Source organism: Peromyscus leucopus, chromosome 5 (genome assembly GCF_004664715.2).
Source record: "Peromyscus leucopus breed LL Stock chromosome 5, UCI_PerLeu_2.1, whole genome shotgun sequence".
In the NCBI taxonomy this organism is placed as follows: domain Eukaryota; kingdom Metazoa; phylum Chordata; class Mammalia; order Rodentia; family Cricetidae; genus Peromyscus; species Peromyscus leucopus.
The window spans coordinates 91,351,017-91,369,509 of NC_051067.1; the positions used below are offsets into that span (position 1 = coordinate 91,351,017).

Consider the following 18,493-nt stretch of genomic DNA (forward strand, 5'->3'; position numbering starts at 1 on the left):
TTAGAACTTCTGACCCTCCTGCCTCCATCTCTGGAGTGCCGGCTTTACAGTTACGGACCACCACGCCCACAACGCCCAGTTAATGTGGTGCCAGGGATCAAACCGCAGGCTTCATGCGTGTGGTTAAGCACTCTACCAAACCTGCTACACCCCCAGCCCAGACTTTAAATCTTGAAATGAAATGTCTTGAGCATGTCTCTCAAATGCCATTTCAGCGGACAAGAGGTGGGGTGGAGATAGTAATAGCTAACAAGACTGTTATGGATGTGACATTATCAATTCATGTCTTAACAAGCATTGAATACAACTAAGACAGAAGTCTGAGATCTACAGCCAGGCTACATTTAAATCTCTCTGAAAACATTTGAGATCAGCAACAGATTTGATTCTTGTTAAAAATCGAGTTTCCTAGGCAAGTCTGTATATGTAAAATCATTGTGGATTGAGGCTGTGACAGCTATGGACCTAATGGGAGGGCGGGGAGAGGTCATCTGCTCCTTTGGACTTTGTAAGCATCTGCAACAATCTTAATAACACCCCAATAAAGACTAAAGCCCAGAAAACCCTTATGGTTGACCCTGCAAAGAGCCTTAGCCATCAGCTTCTTGGGGCCAGGTTGCTTTGAAGTCTATGTAAATTTTAGTCAGTACAAGATGATGGAGACCCTCTCTCTGAAATGCTATTTCTTTAAGCAGAAGCCTGGCATCCTGGGACTCCCCTTGGCTTTCTATAAGAAATTTTGTCTTGAAAATCAAAACCATTTACTTTATTCTGAGCTGCAAGAGAACAGTGACTTCAAAGAGAATTGAGTCAATGTGTGACATTTATCTTTATAGCAAACGGACATCATCTTCCCTCTAGCGTGTCCCTTTTCAGAGGAGCCGTGTAGCATGTGCTGGGGGCGCAGGTCACATGAAAGAAGCCTCCCCCTCGAGTGTCACATCTCTCCGGAGGGGCGGAAAGGCTACCGAGTGCTGGACTCTCAAGGACCTGGCAACAACAGAATCCTGCTCAAAAAAGAAGAAAGCCAGACCTAAAAGACACTATTTTTTCATGATCTGGACTCCCTTGACCTAAAGAAGGCCAAAGCAATGTCTGGTGTCTAAATTACTCGAGACAGGATCAGCGTCCCTAGCTCACAGCTCTTTGGAACTCCTGAGACAACTTTATGTGCCCTTTTAGTAACATTTTGAGAAACAGCTTTAAAAAAAATCCTTCTTGAAATCAGGGTGGTGTGTGATTTTGTGGTCTCTTTGCAGCGCTGAAAGGTGGGTGGTATTTGTTTGTTTGGGGCAGTTTTTCTTTATTTTCCCCTGAGACTAACCTCAAACTCATTATGTAGCCAAGGATGACCTTGAACTTCTGATTTTTCTGCCTCTTCCTCTCCCCTGTAACTAACGTCTGAGCCTTCAATGATTGAAACAGTAAATATCTCTTACAGGTCTCCCTCACTAAATTCTAGTGAAAGGCCCACAGAGATGCTGACAAGGCCAGGCACATCTAACCCGCAAGGGGAGCACGTCTCTCTCCTCGGAGAATCCTACAGCCAAACACAAACTCAGTTTTCACTGGGTGCCCTGGCTGCTCCTTCAGTTCTTGCCTTTTATAGCTAAGACCACTGTAAAATACTGAAGGGACTACAGTGTGCCTTCAGGAGACTGGCCTGATCAGTCATTCCTTTCCAAGCCCAGTCAACTAACTACCTTTCACTCCTCAAGGCGTAGAAGCTTCTCCAAGTAACTGATGCCCAGACTGATGTATAATATAAACATCACTCAAAAACCGACTGCCTCAACAGAAAGGAGACCATTGATGCAACTGCATTTTACATACAGTCTTAGCTCCCTAAACTAAACGACTCTGGGTCGGAAGTGATTTATCCTATCAGGGATTACCTAGCCCCCTTGACTCTTCCTCATTTTGGTCCTTTTCATCAGGAGAAGCGAAACTCAGAATGAATAAGCATTTTGGTTACTCTAAGGACAGGTCAGAAACTCAGGAGTCAACCACTTGCCTCGCTTGAATCAGAGTCCCAGGTATCCATTTCCTCAGTCTGTTCTGCTGTTCAGTGGGTTTTTTTGTTTGTTTGTTTGTTTGTTTGTAGACAGGGTCTTACTATGAGTCCAGCCTGGTCTCAAACCTGCGATCCTTCGGAACGCTGGACTGACAGGTCACCATGCCTAACTCGTTTACAGAAGTTTGTTGTTGTTGCCATTATTTGTTTTACCCTTATGGAGGTGTGTGTGTGTGTGTGTGTGTGTGTGTGTGTGTGTGTGCATGCATGTGACATATGTATGCTATGTGCATGGAGGTCCAATGGCAACTGTCAGGAGTTGTGTTCTACCTCCACCATTCCAGAGGGTTCCAGAGATCAAACTCAGGTGGATGGGTTGGTGGCAGGCACCTTTATCTACAGAGCCGAGCTGCTGACCCCACATAGGGTTAAAAGTGATTACAATTACGGCACACAGCTCATTAGATAACTTAGATGGCCATGTATCATGTATACCACCATGTAGACCAGGATGTTAACTCTGACCCCTGAGGGTCTGCCATCACGAGCACACTTCACCAATGCAGCTGCAAATGATTGACAGATGCCAGGACACACACAATAGTGAGGAGGACATGGCCTACTCGCTGCTCCCATTTTGCGGGACATCCTTAAGAAACGTCTGAAATCACCCCATCCCAGGAACAGGGATTTGTCACAAACGCAGTTATGAAGCAAACCAGCTCATGAAATGGATAGCCATGGTGGATGGTAGTGACTAACCCTCTCCCTCAGAGGATCTGGCTGTGAGCACCAGGGCTCTCCGGGATAGTGCTGTCCTGGGAAAGACCATCTGGCACTGTCACACGCACAGTCCTTCATATCTGAACTCATTTGGCCAAAATGAAGCATGTGCAAGAAAGTCTTGCATTCTGTTTGACAAGAATTTACAGGTGAACAAAGCTTAAGTTCCACAGAAATGTAATAAAAATACTAACATACAGGTCTGTGCTATGATCAACTAGGGCAGGGCAGTCACCGACTAGACAAAAGTCCATTTGTGACAGAGGCAGCAGGGCCTCCCCTTGTCCACTATTTCAAAAGCAGCGTTTCCCCCGTCTGTGTTCACGGATACCCTGCACTCTGGCAGAGACGCTTTGATCTCCCCCATTAAATGTATCTGGTATGGAACTAGTCTGAACTTGGAAAGGGGTGGGGAGGGTGCATGAAAGACAGGGAGTAGTCCTGCACATCGCTAAGATTATTCATTACTTGTCAAAAACCACCGCTATTTGTGAAGGCTTTGTGTAGTGCACACACGGAAGACTATTATGCTGTCCATTTTAAGTATTTTGTTGTGTTCTTGCCTTTTGATTCTACCTCGTCTTGGATGGGGAGTCCCACTGAAAAGGCAAACAGGAAGACATGGTGGGAAGTTTACAGTCACAGCGACCTGCACCGTGGCTGAACAAGATTCCATACCTGAATTGGAGGGCTTGGAGACTCTTCCCTTGGAAACTGGAAGTAACAATAATTCCAAGGATTGAGGCTGTGCGGGCGGAGGTGGTGGTGGTGGTGGGGTGACTTTTTCTGGCTTCTTCTCAGAAGGCGGCAGTGGTAGAGGGTCGTCGGGCAGTAAGGATGACTTCTCAGCCAGGAGGCTGCCCGCGGCCCTGGCGGCCACTTCTTTCAGAAGGGCTGCAGAGGAGGTCATAGAGGCCAGTGACAGGAAAGAGCTGGCTGGAGGTGGGTGCTCCTGGCCCGGGGTCAGACTTCTCTCACTCACTTTTTTAGACAAAGCTGCCAAAGTGGAGCTGGCAGACTGGGAGCTGAAGGGGGAGGAGAAGGGCTCAAACCTCAGGCTCTCCTCTGTCCGGGACAGGGACTTGTCCTGCAGAACAGCATTGGCTGCGGCTTTCAGTTTGAGGATGGCCGAATCTGGGGACAGGCCACAGGTGGTGGTTGAGTCTGGCAACCACTTACCTTGATTCCATATGAAACGGTTACTTGGGGAGTATTGGTCGTTCTGATCCTGCTTCTCTGCCAGCTTCCTGGCCAGGACACTGAGCTGCTGGGCATGGTGGGAGGGCGGGGAAAATGACAAACTGGGGCCGACATTCACAGGGGACTCCACCCTGCCATTGGCCGTGGCGTCGAGTTTAAGGGACCCGGCCTCCAGCAGCCGCCTCAAGTTGCTGCTCAGAGGTTTATTGGAACTGGGTGGGTCATCGTCACACACAGAAGACACTCCAGGCGAAAGATGGTCTTGACACTGCAGTGAGTCTCGAAGGACCTCACCATCGAGCGCCACCAGCTCCAGCGTGTGGCTGCTGGGGGTGGCGCTGCCCAGGGAGGTGTCGGGGGATGTGGACTGCTCTTGGATCCGGTCCTCCAGGGACAGCTTATAGTTCTCCTGGACTTCCCCATAGGATGCTTCTGACGGAGTCTCTGAGGAGTTCCCATACCAGTGTTCTCCTTCGCTGAACTCTCCCTCGGCCTCGTCCTGCCTACTAACATCTGGGGGAATCAAGAAGACCAGGTTACTCCCAAAGAGACACTCGAGGGGGTGGTGACATGCGCTCTTCCCTTCCACCCAAGGACCAAACAAAAGCCAGCGATGCCAAGAGCTAAACAGGCAAAGACAGAAACACCAGCAGTTTGTCTTTCCAGCAGCGATTCGGTCGAGCTGAACTAGACAAAGGAAGAGGAAGAACACAACCAGCGAAGAAGTGGCTAGATGAAAACCCCACTGCTTCCCATGACTGGGGACAGCAAGGCGAGCCCAAAGGCTTCCAAGCACCAAGCAGTTACCCTCTGCATGGTGACAGCACTGGAGAGCACCCTGCAGGGCCAGGAAGCTGCCCCCCACTCCTATCCCCCCACTCCTACCCCCCACCCCACAGCCCGTCCTAGCCCAGTGACCTCAGGGAGATCACCTAGGTGGTTTGAGGCTCCATTTTCTCCAGTATAAGATGCAATTCAGTTTCTCATAGGACTCTTCTGAACATGTAAACACTGCCTGCCACACTCTCTCGGCCAGTTGTTACGCTTGTTACGCTTAAGTTCCAATAAGCATGTGACCATGTTTTGAAAACAGAAAAGTGCTCTATAAAAATCAGATCTCATTAGCAAACTCTGCTTGCATTAGTGACTTCTTGAGAGCGTGTGTGTCCCGGTTCTGATGTCACTCGTGTCCCAAAGCTCTGACTTCTACCAGCTGCTTTCCTGCCGTGACTTAAGGGTAGTTAGTGACTAGGAACCTGTTCCTTTAAGCCACCATGAGTTCTCAGGAGCTACTTCCTCTCCATTCACACACTGATCCACCACCGCTGTGGTCCTCCCGCACACACCGATCAGGTGGAACTTCACATTCCACGAGTGCTAGTGAGTACCACGTTTTCACCTTTGTGGCATTCGTCTCGAAGGCCCTTTCCCAGAAAAACGCATGGTCGAAGTCTACCCATCATCCTTCAAGCCGAGCTCCAAAGGTTCTTTCCTCTCAATTGTCCCACAGAATTAGTCCCTCCTTCCTACACTCACTCAACAAATAATTACAGCATGCTCAGCGTGTGCCGGACAGTATTCTAGACTGTACTAAATCGAACAACAAATAACAAAATAGTGATCCTGCCTTCTTGAAGCTTTCTCTTTGTAGATGGTGCTGTGGGCAGGAGGGTGGGAAATGCAATGGGGAAATCCTAGACTATGGCAAGGAGGATCACAGGCCATTGATAGGAGGGAAGTTGCAATTTTAGACAAGGTCACAGGGTCCCTCACTAAGATGGTAACCTTTGAGCAAAGACATAAAAGAGATGGGGAGGCGAGGAGAGCAATCCCAGCATGCAGAGGGAAGAAGCACTGTGACTTTGCAACATGTTCTTCACCGACGCTTCCGAAGATGCTGGCTTCTGAGGGGCCGGCATGGCGCATGCGTGCTGGGGTGTGCAGCAGAGATGGAAGATCCCAGGGGCAGTGTCTGCTTGCGAGGACGTTTGCGAATGAGTGAGGATGTCATATGCAGATCAGTAACGTGCGGCACACTTGAAGCTAGCAAAACTGGAAGCCCCTGGAGGGCAGGGGCACAGGCCTCACAGGATGTGACTTGTGATGCCAAAGGGGTGATCACTCTGGCTGCCTCGTGGGAAAGAGCTGCAGGTGTTAAGAGTGAAGCAGCCCGCCTCGGGGACTGAAGCACAGGGCGGGGTGAAGTGGCTCCCTTCAGGTGACAGCTGGTGCTCAGATTCCACGGTATTTTAGTGTCTGTTGACGCTCAATAGTTTCCCCTTTAAAAGGTGCTCTTTTGGGGCAGGACTGTGTTCCCTCACCTAACACCCCACTTTGAGCCTAGCAGGGTGCCTGGTCCCCAGCAGAGTTCTGCCAGTGTTTGGAGACGGCGCTTACCTCTGACACCTTGGCACGCTGTTTGTTTTCAGAATTGGAACCACACGAGGAAGTACACGCAAACACACTGAGCAGCTGCCCACGTGTTCAGAGAGGAGCTGCCACAAACGACCAATTCTCTCACCAGGGGAAAGAAAGCTCTGCAACTCCTTCCCCAGGTCCTTCATGAATTTATCAAGAAAATGGAAAACATCAAATGAAATTTGCTTTAAAAAAAATTTGCTAAAACTGAATTTCCCCAGTTAAAACCGGTCTGGTTCCCCGCCGCTTGCCAGATTTGCCTTTTCTCAGTTGATTTCTACGGTTTCCGTCTGTCCTGAAACTCTCATTTCCCCAGGCTTCCAGGAGTCAAGGTGCTCTTTACCAAGCCTTACGCAGTCAGCATCAACCCCAACAACAAGGCTAACTTGATGTGTCTTTTGCAAACGACCTGCCTTGATTTTAGATTAAATACCTCACCCTTAAAAAAAAAAATCACATGGGAGCTCTACCATAAACAGTAGAAAAGGTCGAAAGTTTTAAGAATCATTACAGTAAAAGTCAGCTGACTCTTCTTTGGTCATTATACATATTACATGATACATGTACATATGCATATTACATAAGTGAACAGAAAAATGCATGATCCAAAATAAAGTGCTCTGGGGTTCTATTCTCATACTGGTGGAGCACTAGATAGTTAGTCAAGATTGGTCCTGGGCCAATGCATTAAGAGTCAACTAAGGCCGGGCGATGGAGGTGCACGCCTTTAATCCCAGCACTCAGGAGGCAGAGGCAGGTGGATCTCTGTGAGTTCAAGGCCAGCCTGGGCTACAGAGTGAGTTCCAGGAAAGGCACAAAGCTACACAGAGAAACCCTGTCTCAAAAAACCAAAATAAAAAAAAAAATTGAGTCAACTAAGAAGACCTATGAAATAAGGATTTTGAGAACCTGAAAAGTTACAGACGGTGTCCAATCTCATCATTTTACTGAGACGATGAAGTACACTAACGGTAACCAGTCACCTCAACTCCATACGGCTCCCTTCCTACTGCTGACAGCAGAACCCAGGACCCAGATGTCTGGACACCTGGCCCAGGGCTTCTCTGCTAACCAGGGAGCCTGCCCAGGGGCCTCCCGGATGGCTCTGTAGGATGCTCTGAGAAGCTGGCTGCCCTCCCTGACACCCCAGCACCTTTTCATTGCTTGAATCAGAAATCAGCAAGGGGCCCCTATTTGGAGGTGATCCGTGCTGGGTAGAGGACCCTCTACTTCCCCCTTCCTTGTCAGTCAGTTCTTCCAGGAAATACCCGCCCCCAGACTCCCCTCAGAGATGTATCTCCTTAATTAATTCCAGATCCAACCAAGTTAATGACAAAGATTAACCCTCACAGTGATTAATATTAATATAAACTGTGTAGCCCAGTTTTTGGATAGTTCAGAGGAACACGGATCTTCGTGATTGCATCTGTTAAGGATGGAGGGTTGGAGGCTTGAGAAACACACCGGCATTTAGGGGACCACCAAAGAGGTCTAAGGGGAAGCAGCCTTGTTACCACTGCTGCCATTGTTGACTGGCGATGCACACCCTAGCTTCTTCGGCCTGTTAGTCTGGACCACAGACCCATGATACTCCATGCTCCGCTGGGACTTCAGTGCCACACTGGGACTGTGGAGGTATCCAGCCTCGAGCACTGATCAGCTACTGGATCCTCAGTCTCTCCAGCATGAAGACAGCCATTGCTGAACTACCCAGAAGCATCATGTAAGGCAGTCTAACGAGTTACCCTTGTGATACACAACCACCCTGTTGGATCTGCTCCCCCAGAGAACTCTGAGCACACAACCACACAATCACCTCCCTGATGGTGACATTTCTGAGGTCTGGACTCTTCAACCAACCAGAGAATTTGAACACATTCCCCAAAACAGAAAGAGCCGACAGTTGAGAAGAAACACAGCTAAAATTATGCTGATGTCCCCGAGATCAAATCCAAAGTACAGGGGAGGCCTTTAGAAAATAAGTTCAGATAAGCAAGGTAAACATGTTGAGGAAGATCAAAATGCACTTTCTGTCTGTAAGACTATGGGGGGTTTTCCCCACAAATGTAAATTATTCATTAGTATTTATTATTATGTCTGTGGGTTCCCCTCTATTTTCACATTGAGTACTGTGAAGCAAGGTTTCATGGAGACTGTACTGGTCCAGCTACAGGCAGCTGCTGTCCCTGTGCATCACGAGGAAAGAATCCCACTGGTGGGCATGTCACACTGTGCCACTGTGAAGTTTAGAAGAGGACCTGCTGGATGCTGCCAAGTGCAGGACATGCAATTCCTGACTTTCACTTCTTGGAATCCGAGAAGCCCCGGCAGTAAGACACCTCCATCTTCTTGTCCATCAACCAGCATGAAATCAGCCTAGAAAATCGCAGAGCAGCACAAGGTCCTGGCAAGGCTTCCTGTGGCTTTCACAGCTTTCTTAACCAAGGCATCCTGGGGAAGCCTCTAAATGGCCAATGCAAATAACTCTAGTAAACACATTATTTTTAACCTCCAAAGGAAAAAAAAGAGTTGTTTGCATTGTTATTCCTCCAACAATCTCTGTCTAGACTGTCAGGTTTGCACGGTTTCTTGCCGGTTTCACACAACAGTATGAGGGTACACATGAGTGTGCATGTGTGTGTGCAAGCATGTTAAAGAATTCATTATTTTGTCTGTGGGCTCCCATCCATTTTCACATTGAGTGCTATGAAAAATCAGAAAGTCAAAGAATTAAGAATAAAAATAATGCAATTACCAAGTGAAAATGCATCGAATACCTTTCTGTTTCTACATTGTGAATATTTCTTCTTCGAGTAGCACAAAACAAACTCCCACCACCCAGCACATTTATTTATAATTTAGTTCTCGAGCAGCAATCGGGTAAGCTGATATCCAGACTCTTCTGCTCTCTCTGAAGAGAATGCCTCTGCACCTCACCTTCTCCAAGTTGGAAAGTTTTCATTAGATGCATTTAATTGGGCTGACAATGAGGACATCCTCATTTAGAAAGATGGGGAGCAGATGGACAAACAATATATACAAAATTCCTATTAATTCCCAGACTTTTGAATTAAGGTGAAACCTGTGAGCCTCGTTTCTCCATCTACCTACATACCATTCCTACCAGTGATACACACACATGGATCCGCCAGCCTCTTAGGACTATTAGAGGTTGATTTGGATCAATAGTGAAGGTCTCTTAACCCCCCCCCCACACACACACAGGTATGTTCACCTGTTACCTACCAAATAGCTCATTTTCCTATAAAGATCACCCAAGTCCCTCCCTACTTACTATACATCTGAGGTATATATCTAGACCCGCCTTTCAAGGTTGCATGTCTCTGTTACCATTATCAACTGTACCTGTAATACTTGCTGCAAATCAAACAGCCAGTTTCTACATGAAACATTATACAAAAGCGATGTGTAAAGTCCAAGGATCTGTACTACAAAAGCTATTGGCAAAACCAATGCTAAATGCTGATAGTTGGGAGTTTTTATTTGGTGTTTGTTTGTCTGAGACAGACTCTCGGCTATTCCAGGCTGACCTCAGATTCACTGTGGTTAGATTTACTTGTCTACTAGACACAACCTGGAATCGCCTGTGAAGAGAGTCTCAATAAGAGTTTGTCTACACAGATTGGTCAATGGGCATGTCTATGGGGCTTGTTTTAATCAAGTTAACTGAGACAGGAGAACCAACCCACTATGAGCAACACCATTCCCTAGGCAAGAGGTCAGAACTGTATGTGAGCCACGCTGAAAGCAAGTAAGCATGAGTGTCTTAATTCATTCTATCTGATCTTGACTGTGGCTGTGACTGACAGCTGCTTCAAGCTCCTACACTGTGACATCCCTGCAGTGATGGACTGTGACCTGGGATCATGAGCCGGTTTTGGTCGGGTATTATCACAGAAGTGAAAGCGGAACACTTGCGGAGTAGCCAAGGATGACCTCCTCCTGCCTCCACTGTTCAGGCACTGGGATTGCAGATGTTTGTCACCCCAGTTTGTGGTGCTGAGGACGTAATCGGGGCTCACGCAGGCTAAGAGCTGGGGGCACTCTACAAACAGCCAGACCCCTAGTAGTGATTTAACCCAACAAAAATATTAGGGAATGGCCTCAGAATTCATGCCCCAAAGTTGAGCCCTACAGTTAGTTTGTAGACCACAGCAGAGCAAGGACTGCACAGGTATTCAAGTCACAGGCTGCCACCAACATTGGGAGCCCTCGAACACTGTGGCGTGGCAAGAGGGAGCAGCTGTTTCAATGGTATAGGCAGCTTTGGAAATTGTACTAGATGTTGGGAAATCTTCCGCACACAGGACTGTGCCTCTGCAAACAACCAAACTAAAATCATCTCTTTTGTGAAGAAGGCTAATCCGCAGGTGGTTGTATGTGTTGAACTTGAAGGGGAGAAAATGTCTCGAGTCTGCATTCTTCCCATTTGAAAACTATACTACCTACTGATCCACCAAAGGTGGGCGGCACCGCTGATCACCTCACGCCCACTAGCATAAGACACCTCACCACTAGATGCCAGATGGTAGAAGTTAGCTGCTCTGGTGGCGGGGAACCACAGTCAGGTAGCAGGACGACAGAGCAAGGGCCCTTTTCAGATGGAGGATTGTACAGCACACAGCAGGGCCACAGTGGGTCTGGGATCTGGTAGTGTTTTGCATGCACCATCAGGGCGAGTTCTCAATAGTCTTTACATGCTTCTTCTCGGGACATTTTTCCCAAGAGGCTAAAAACCTGGCAGCAGGCTGTCTGGATTTTCACTCTAAGGATCCACTAGTAAAAGGTCTTTCTCCCTCTGATTGGCCTGCTGACGGTCATCTCCTCTCCCTAGGCCTATCACTGAAGCCAGAGGGCGGGATCTAGTGGGCTCAATGTGGGTCACAGAAGAAAGGCCAGGGAAGAGGTGCCAAGAAGACAAAAGCCACCCAGCCACTCCACGCCGGTTAATAAGTTTCTTCTGCAGCATCCAGAGCTGCTCTCCACCAGTTTTATGATGTGAACACAAAACACATCTGCAGTTGGGCTGGCTTTGTCTGCCAAAGTCTAAACTATCCCTTTGTGGCCTGAAAGCCTCAGGATATTCCCCCACACCAAGCTGGCCTGAAAGGAGGAACCCTTGGAGGTTTTCCGGCCTCGGAGTTTTCTGTGATAGAGCCCCCACCAGTTCCCAGGACAAAGCTCGGGACTACAGGTGCCAACGGCACCCGACAGCTGTCAGCCAGGCCAAGAGGAAAACTAAAATCTGCCAAGGTGGGAGAGACAACCAGATTCCTGTCACCAGTTCAGCTGAGAGGCAACCTGGAAGGAGAGGCCACACCTGAGACTGCAGAGGGGATCCTGGGCCACACCCGTAAGTACCCACAGCACTGCCTGTGAAGTATGATGTAAATTCCCTTGGTGGAAAGAGGTAATGATGATGAACACATCATGCCTGGTCTTTGGAAGGAATTCCAACCCAGTTAGTAAGCCAGCTTCAACATTCTCAGATAAAGGGCCTGGGCACATCGTTCAATATCGAGGAACCAGACAGCTCCCCCATCAAAATGCCCAACTCAGCACAAATGGCCACCTCTCCATCTCTCCAACACAATGGCTCAGAGTCCCCACAAACCTCCCTGCTGCCTTTCACTGCTCACACCACACACCTCACTCACTCACAGGCTCTGTTGGTTCTGTCTTCCACACGCAGCGGTATCGCGGCAGTCTTTCCGTTTCTGCCAAACCACCTCAGTGCACATCACGCCACTCCTCGCCGGGGCCACAGATGCACTTTTGTTCTGGTTGTGAGTCTCAACTAGCAGGCAGACTAAAGCTTTCAAGGATATGTCACATCCCAGCATTCTACCCTCAAGGCCTCCATGGCTTCTTGTGTTCCTCAGGGTACATTCCCAGCCTTGAAGCCACATATGACCTGCATATCTGTGAGATCATTTCCAACTACTCACTCAGATGAAGGAAGGATGTAAGCTCTGCCACGAGACCTTTGACCTCTCTCTCCCAAATACCCATGTGGCTAATGCCCTCTGTCTTCAGGTAACCCATCAATCAGCAGTGAGGAAGGTAGATCTTTGCTCCATTTGTGGCTGTGGCCCTATCTCTTGGAAGAGTGCCAAGCACAAGGCAGGCCCTCAATTAATACTTCTCAGAGCGGGAATGCAGAGGAAGAACAGCCTTAAGATCAGAGAGGTTGTACCTGCCAATAACAGAAATTAAAACCATTTTCAAAATTAGAATCTCAAACATGGAACAAACTTTCCTTCCCAGAGAAGGGAAGGCAGCAGCCCACCCCACCCCAGGAGGTCCCAGGACTGACTCAGAAGTGCCTCCTGGAAACCCCAAATGTCTTTATGTCTTCAGTTGGCATTTCTATGAATTCTGCCTCCTAGACAGCACTCTGTCTCCTTACTTAATAATACTGGGTGTTTCCCACAAACTACCAATACTTGTTCTCAAGTGGCCACATGTGTCTGTGGACACCCACCTGCTTGGAGAAACAAGAACACAGGAAATGTGGGACATGGTGGTATAGACGCTTGTGATACCAGTGATTAGAGGCAAGAGCAGATGGAGATCCAGGCCAGCCTGCTGCATGAAACACCATCTCAAAAACAAGACAATAGCAACAGAGAACATAGGAAAGCCCCCTCAGAGTGTTGTGGGCTCAGTGAAGGTGCTGGGTTTCTCACCACTGCTGTTCTCAGCCAGAGAGCAGACAGCTGCCAGTCCTGTGAGCTCAACCTTCACAGACCAGAGCTAAAGCACAGAGAAGCTTCCAGCCCTGCCCAACAGAACTGCAGAACAATCTGTAAATTCAAATTTTGTTTTATGATTTTGGAAATCCAGTTCTAATGGCAAGACCCAAAGACAGCCAGTGCTGTGCCCAAGACCCCACAGCTGACTAACCAAGGCAAGACAGGAGCTTTGGGTCCCCACCAAACTCGTCATATTACAGTATCATTGTGCCTTTACATCACTTTTAAGTGAGTGAGTGAGTTCTAGAACAAGCCCTGGCACACGGCAGACTCCCAATAAAGATCAACTGAATGAATGAATAGAGCCCTGAAGATATGCCTGCTACCATGGTAAACATCTGATGTTTGTCAGCAAATTTCATGGGCAACCAAGGTTCCAAAACCTTAAGAGCTCACACATTCACTCTTACTAAGTGACAAAGCCAAGTTCAAAAACAAAATCTCAGCAGCACTGTGGCAAAAATACATTTTTTTCAAGTAATGAAAAATTACCAAAAGATAAAAAAAATACAAAATTTACCAAAAGACCAAAGCTCATCAAACACAATATTTTTTTTTACCTTTGGCAGGATTTTAGAATGTGTACATGACAAACAAAAACATTAACAGGTTGAGATCCTACATGTGTTTCTAATACATAGATCTGTGTCCCACAAGCTACTTAGATTGTCAGCGTCTTGCACTCATATTAATCAATCAGCTTCAAGCACCTGTGGATTTGTGGAGGCTGCAGGTGGATATATGTACATGTCTGCTCACACACCCATGCACGCAGGTGGATATATGTACACGTCTGCTCACACACACACCCATGCACGCAGGTGTGGAAGGCAGATCATGGCGAGGGGCATCTTCCTCCCTCACTGTCCACCTCCTTTTCAAGGCAGGATGTCTCTTACCAAGTCTGGGGCTCAGAGCTTTGGCATTCTAGAGATCCTCCTGTATCTACACACACACACACACACACACACACACACACACACACACATACACGCACACACACACACCGCCGACACCAGCACTAGGGCTACAAGCATGCACCACTGAGCTGCTCACTGAACCAACCCCCCAGTCCCTTCCTGTGGAGTCTTATTTTAATAGCCCTTTTGAAGACTTGGGGTCTCCACTGCATCCGAGGCTGAGGCCCCTTCTTCCAAATTCGTAGTCATTTTCTTTGCTAAGCAGGTGACAATCACCAGACTCACTGAAACTGTACAGGGCTAGCATAATGACACAGCAGGAAACTGAGCCACCGAGCCTCGAGGTTTGATCCTGGGGACCTACACAGTAGAAGGAAAACTCAACTCTGAAAAGTTGTCCTCTGACTTCTACAGACATGCCAAGGAACACTTATCCCCCAACACACACACACACACACACACACACACACACCATATGCACCATAAATAAATTCACGTTACTGGGCTCAAACCTTTAATCCCAGCATTAAATAGCATCCCAGAGATAGATGGCTAAGCACTGAAATCTTAGCTTAGGCATAAAATGATCAAGCTATTTGTGAGATGTGTCCCAACAGTAGGGACCTGACACACTTCACCAGGGACCACACCCCAAGTCCTTCAGTCTGGTAAGGGAAACACCACACTGTACACCTTTATTTCCAAAAAATATACATTAAGTTCGAGGTCAGCCTGATCTACAGAGCGAGTCCCAGGCCAGCCAGGGTGCTACACAGAGAAACCCTGTCTGGAAAAACAAACAAACAAACAAATAAATTATAATTAAAAAACTAAAGAGAGTGCAAACTAGGAATAAATACCTGATGTCACAGGCTAAACTGTTCAAAAGATGTTAAGATGCTAAGAACCCCTGTGCACACGAATGTGACCTGTAAACAGAGCTTTTCACATGATCGAGTTAAGGTAAAGTCATTAGGGTGACTCTCAGATCCAGGATGACTGAGGTCCCTAATGTGTACTTGGGGAGACACCACTTAAAGGCTGTACATATGCTCACACGAGCCACAGAGCCTCCAGAAACTACAAGAGAATCCTGAGGCAGCTTTCCGATGGCCTTCCGAATGACCATGAGTGTCCGACTTCCAGAAGTGGAAGCCGATCGGCTCCATTTGTGTTTAAAACACTAGTCTGGGACAGTGAGATGGCTCAGGGGTAAAGGAGCTTGCTGCCAAGCCTGGCGGTCTGAGTTTGATCCCCAGACCCACAGGGTGGAAGGAGAGAAAGAAGTACTAAAAGTTGTCCTGACCTCTACACACATGCCATGGCATCTATGTGTTTGTGAATATACAAACAATAAACATACACATATAAATATATTTTCTTTTTAAGTTTAAAGTTAAGCCACCAGTTTATAAAACTGTTATGGCAGCCCCAGAAAACTGACACACTCAGGGTGTTTCTTTGGGTGCTGGAGAGACGGCTCAGCAGTTAATAAGTAGCACTTGCTGCTCTTCCAGCGGACTCGAGCTCAGTTTCCAACATCTGTATGGCAGCTCACAACCGTCTGTAACTTCAGCTCAAGATATAATGTGCTAGCACCAGGCACACATATGGTGTACATACATACATACAAATAAAACTCATACAAATAAAATGGATGTTGCTACGGATTTTTCACATCTGAATTCTAATCTGTAACCTCAGTGTCTCAGTTTTGATTTCTAGTGTGATAAAAATCCCCTGAGAAAAGCAACTCATGGAAGAAAACGTTTATCTGACTCAATTCCAGGTGACAGTCCATCCCTGTGGGAAGGTCAAGGTGGCAAGAACAGCTGTCACACAGCACCCACAATGCACGCCTGCTGGTGCTCGGCTCCTCCTCTTGCCTTCAGCTCAGGGTCCAGCCCATGCAATGGTGCCGCCCACAGTCAGGTGGGGTCCTCACCCTCGTTAACCCAAGCAAGAAAATCCTTCGGGGCCATGGTCACACACCACCCTAATCTAGACATTTCCTCTGAGACCCCTTTCCAAGTGACCTTAGATTGTGTCAAGTTCACAACTAAAACTACCTCTCCTGCTCAGTAGTGTCATCTCTGCTAAGGCGGTCGGTTGTCCACAACCGCCCCGGTGAGGCCAGAGAGTCAATGATAGGAACAGATTAACAGCTGTTTTTTTAGGTCTACCTCCAAGTATCACTCAAGTGAAAGATTTAGAAAAAGACATTCCCCTGTGAAGCCTCTTGTTACCTAGTAAGCACCAACCAGCAACAATAGAAAGGAAACCCAGCCTGCGTGTGCCGTAGCAAACCCATACCTGAGGGACAGTTTAAAACAACGTGTGAATCCACTCACCAAAAGGCCAGTCCAGAAATCCAGCTGTCCCAGTTAGTCCATAGATAGACCGCTCACTCCTTTACCCTCTCACGCACCTCGATGGTGCAAAAACATATAAAATCTGTCCCCTCAAGCAATCAGAAATAAATTTACCATGGCTACCATGTCGTTATCAGAAACATTGTCTGCTAAGGCTGATAAATCGGTCAATTACCTGCTCCCTTGACTTTTATTTCCTCTTGTATAAATGTTTTCATCCTAATATTACCAATACCTGTTATAAGATGAGCAATAAACTACAAAATGACTGAAATCACCAGGAAATCCCTAATAGATCAAAAAAGAACTTAACCAGGAAAAAAGACCCTAATAACACAATCAAGCACTCCATAGCCTCAGAAATGGCATCCCAGAGATAGATGGCTAAGCACTGAAATCTTAGCTTAGGCATAAAATGATCAAGCTATTTGTGGGATGTGTCCCAACAGTAGGGACCTGACACACTTCACCAGGGACCACACCCCAAGTCCTTCAGTCTGGTAAGGGAAACAGCACACTGTACACCTTTATTTCCAAAAAATATACATGCACCCAAAGGGGAAAGAGTCGTGGTAGATAAGCATGAGAGAGAGAGAGAGAGAGAGAGAGAGGGAGGGAGGAAGGGAGGGAGGGAGGGAGGAAGGGAGGGGGGGAGGGAGAGGGAGAGAGAGAGAGAGAGAGAGAGAGAGAGAGAGAGAGAGAGAGAGAGATGAGACTACTCTGTACTTTGCATTTAAAAATATGACGGACATAAGACACAGACAAAAGATTCAGAGGAGACAGCCTACCACTCACACCAGCCCAAAAGATATGTGTACCATTGATCATGGGAAAATATCTTCACTGGTTGGGCACGAAAATCCATGACACCAGACAGCAGATCACAAGGACACCTAATGCAAACTTAACTCGAAGCTATGAGGTAGGCCAACAATTTTAACCTTTACCCCAGCCAGGCTCAGAGCCAGGGCTGCTATCAAGCAATCAAATGTATTCTTAACTCGTGCTCTGCTTTTATTTTCTCCACTCACCTCCTGGCACACACATACGGAGTCAAGGATGAAAGGCCAAAAGCCCACGAAAATCAACAAAAACTACAACCAGCCAACAAGCTAAGGTGATTCCAAGGGCCAGCATGTCCTGCGGCTGTGCGAGAGCTTCTAGGTCCAACTGCTTTATCTACTCTGTCCTCTTAAGAATTCTGGGGATGCTGAGTGTAGTGGTTCACATCTTGAAGCAGATGGACCTCTGTGAGTTTGAGTCCATCCTAGTCTATACAGTAAGCTCCAGGACAGCTAGGGCTACATAATGAGATCTTGTTTCAAAAAATACAAAAATAAAATATTGAAAAGATTCCTGGGTGTGACCCATCTTCTCTGGTCTCCCTCAGAGCTGCCACTTGGGGTTTTCACCGAGACAGCTCTGCTGTATCCGCCACCTGAGGGAAAGCTGGCACTGTTCTCAAGGTCCCTGGCACTGGCACTGGCACTGGTGTTCCAGGGGGCGTAAGCCCAATGCTCCTGGAAATGTACCCAGGGGAACCCAAGATCAGGGGGTGAGCTCTATCGCGGCTGTAGATAAACTTCAACCACAGCGCAGATGTTCCAGAAACAACTGGAACATTCCTCTGGTGTGTGTATGCACAGCCACATGGTGACCATTGACATTAAGCTCACATCAATTTCTTCTCTTCATCACCTTTGGAGAATCTGTAAAATACCTTTGTATTGTATGTGGATAAGCACATCTCATCTTTTTTTGTCTCACAGAGCTTAAGAACTCTCTGCAGTCCTCTGCCCTGGCCAGGTACTGTGCCTGATTCTGGTTGGCCAGCTTATCCTCTATGAATAACTGATACTTGAAAAGGAGGCTGGAAATGCATTGGGCAATGGGAAGATGCTCTGTGGAGAGATGTGAACTGAAAAGGTCTTCTGACATGAATATATCCACCTGATCAGGCTTGGTTTTCAATGTGTATGTTGTAGTTACTGAGAGGAATCCTGTTTTCTG

The 18,493-nt window shown here is 47.4% G+C and overlaps 1 protein-coding gene across 1 annotated transcript in view; it reads right to left on the bottom strand.

Moving 5' to 3' along the window:
* Znf827 (zinc finger protein 827) overlaps positions 1 to 18,493 on the bottom strand; it is a 180,611-nt gene that overhangs the window by 143,018 nt on the left and 19,100 nt on the right. Inside the window, 1 exon segment of the mRNA XM_028892888.2 lies at positions 3,476 to 4,510. Coding sequence (XP_028748721.1) covers positions 3,476 to 4,510 — 1,035 coding nt within the window.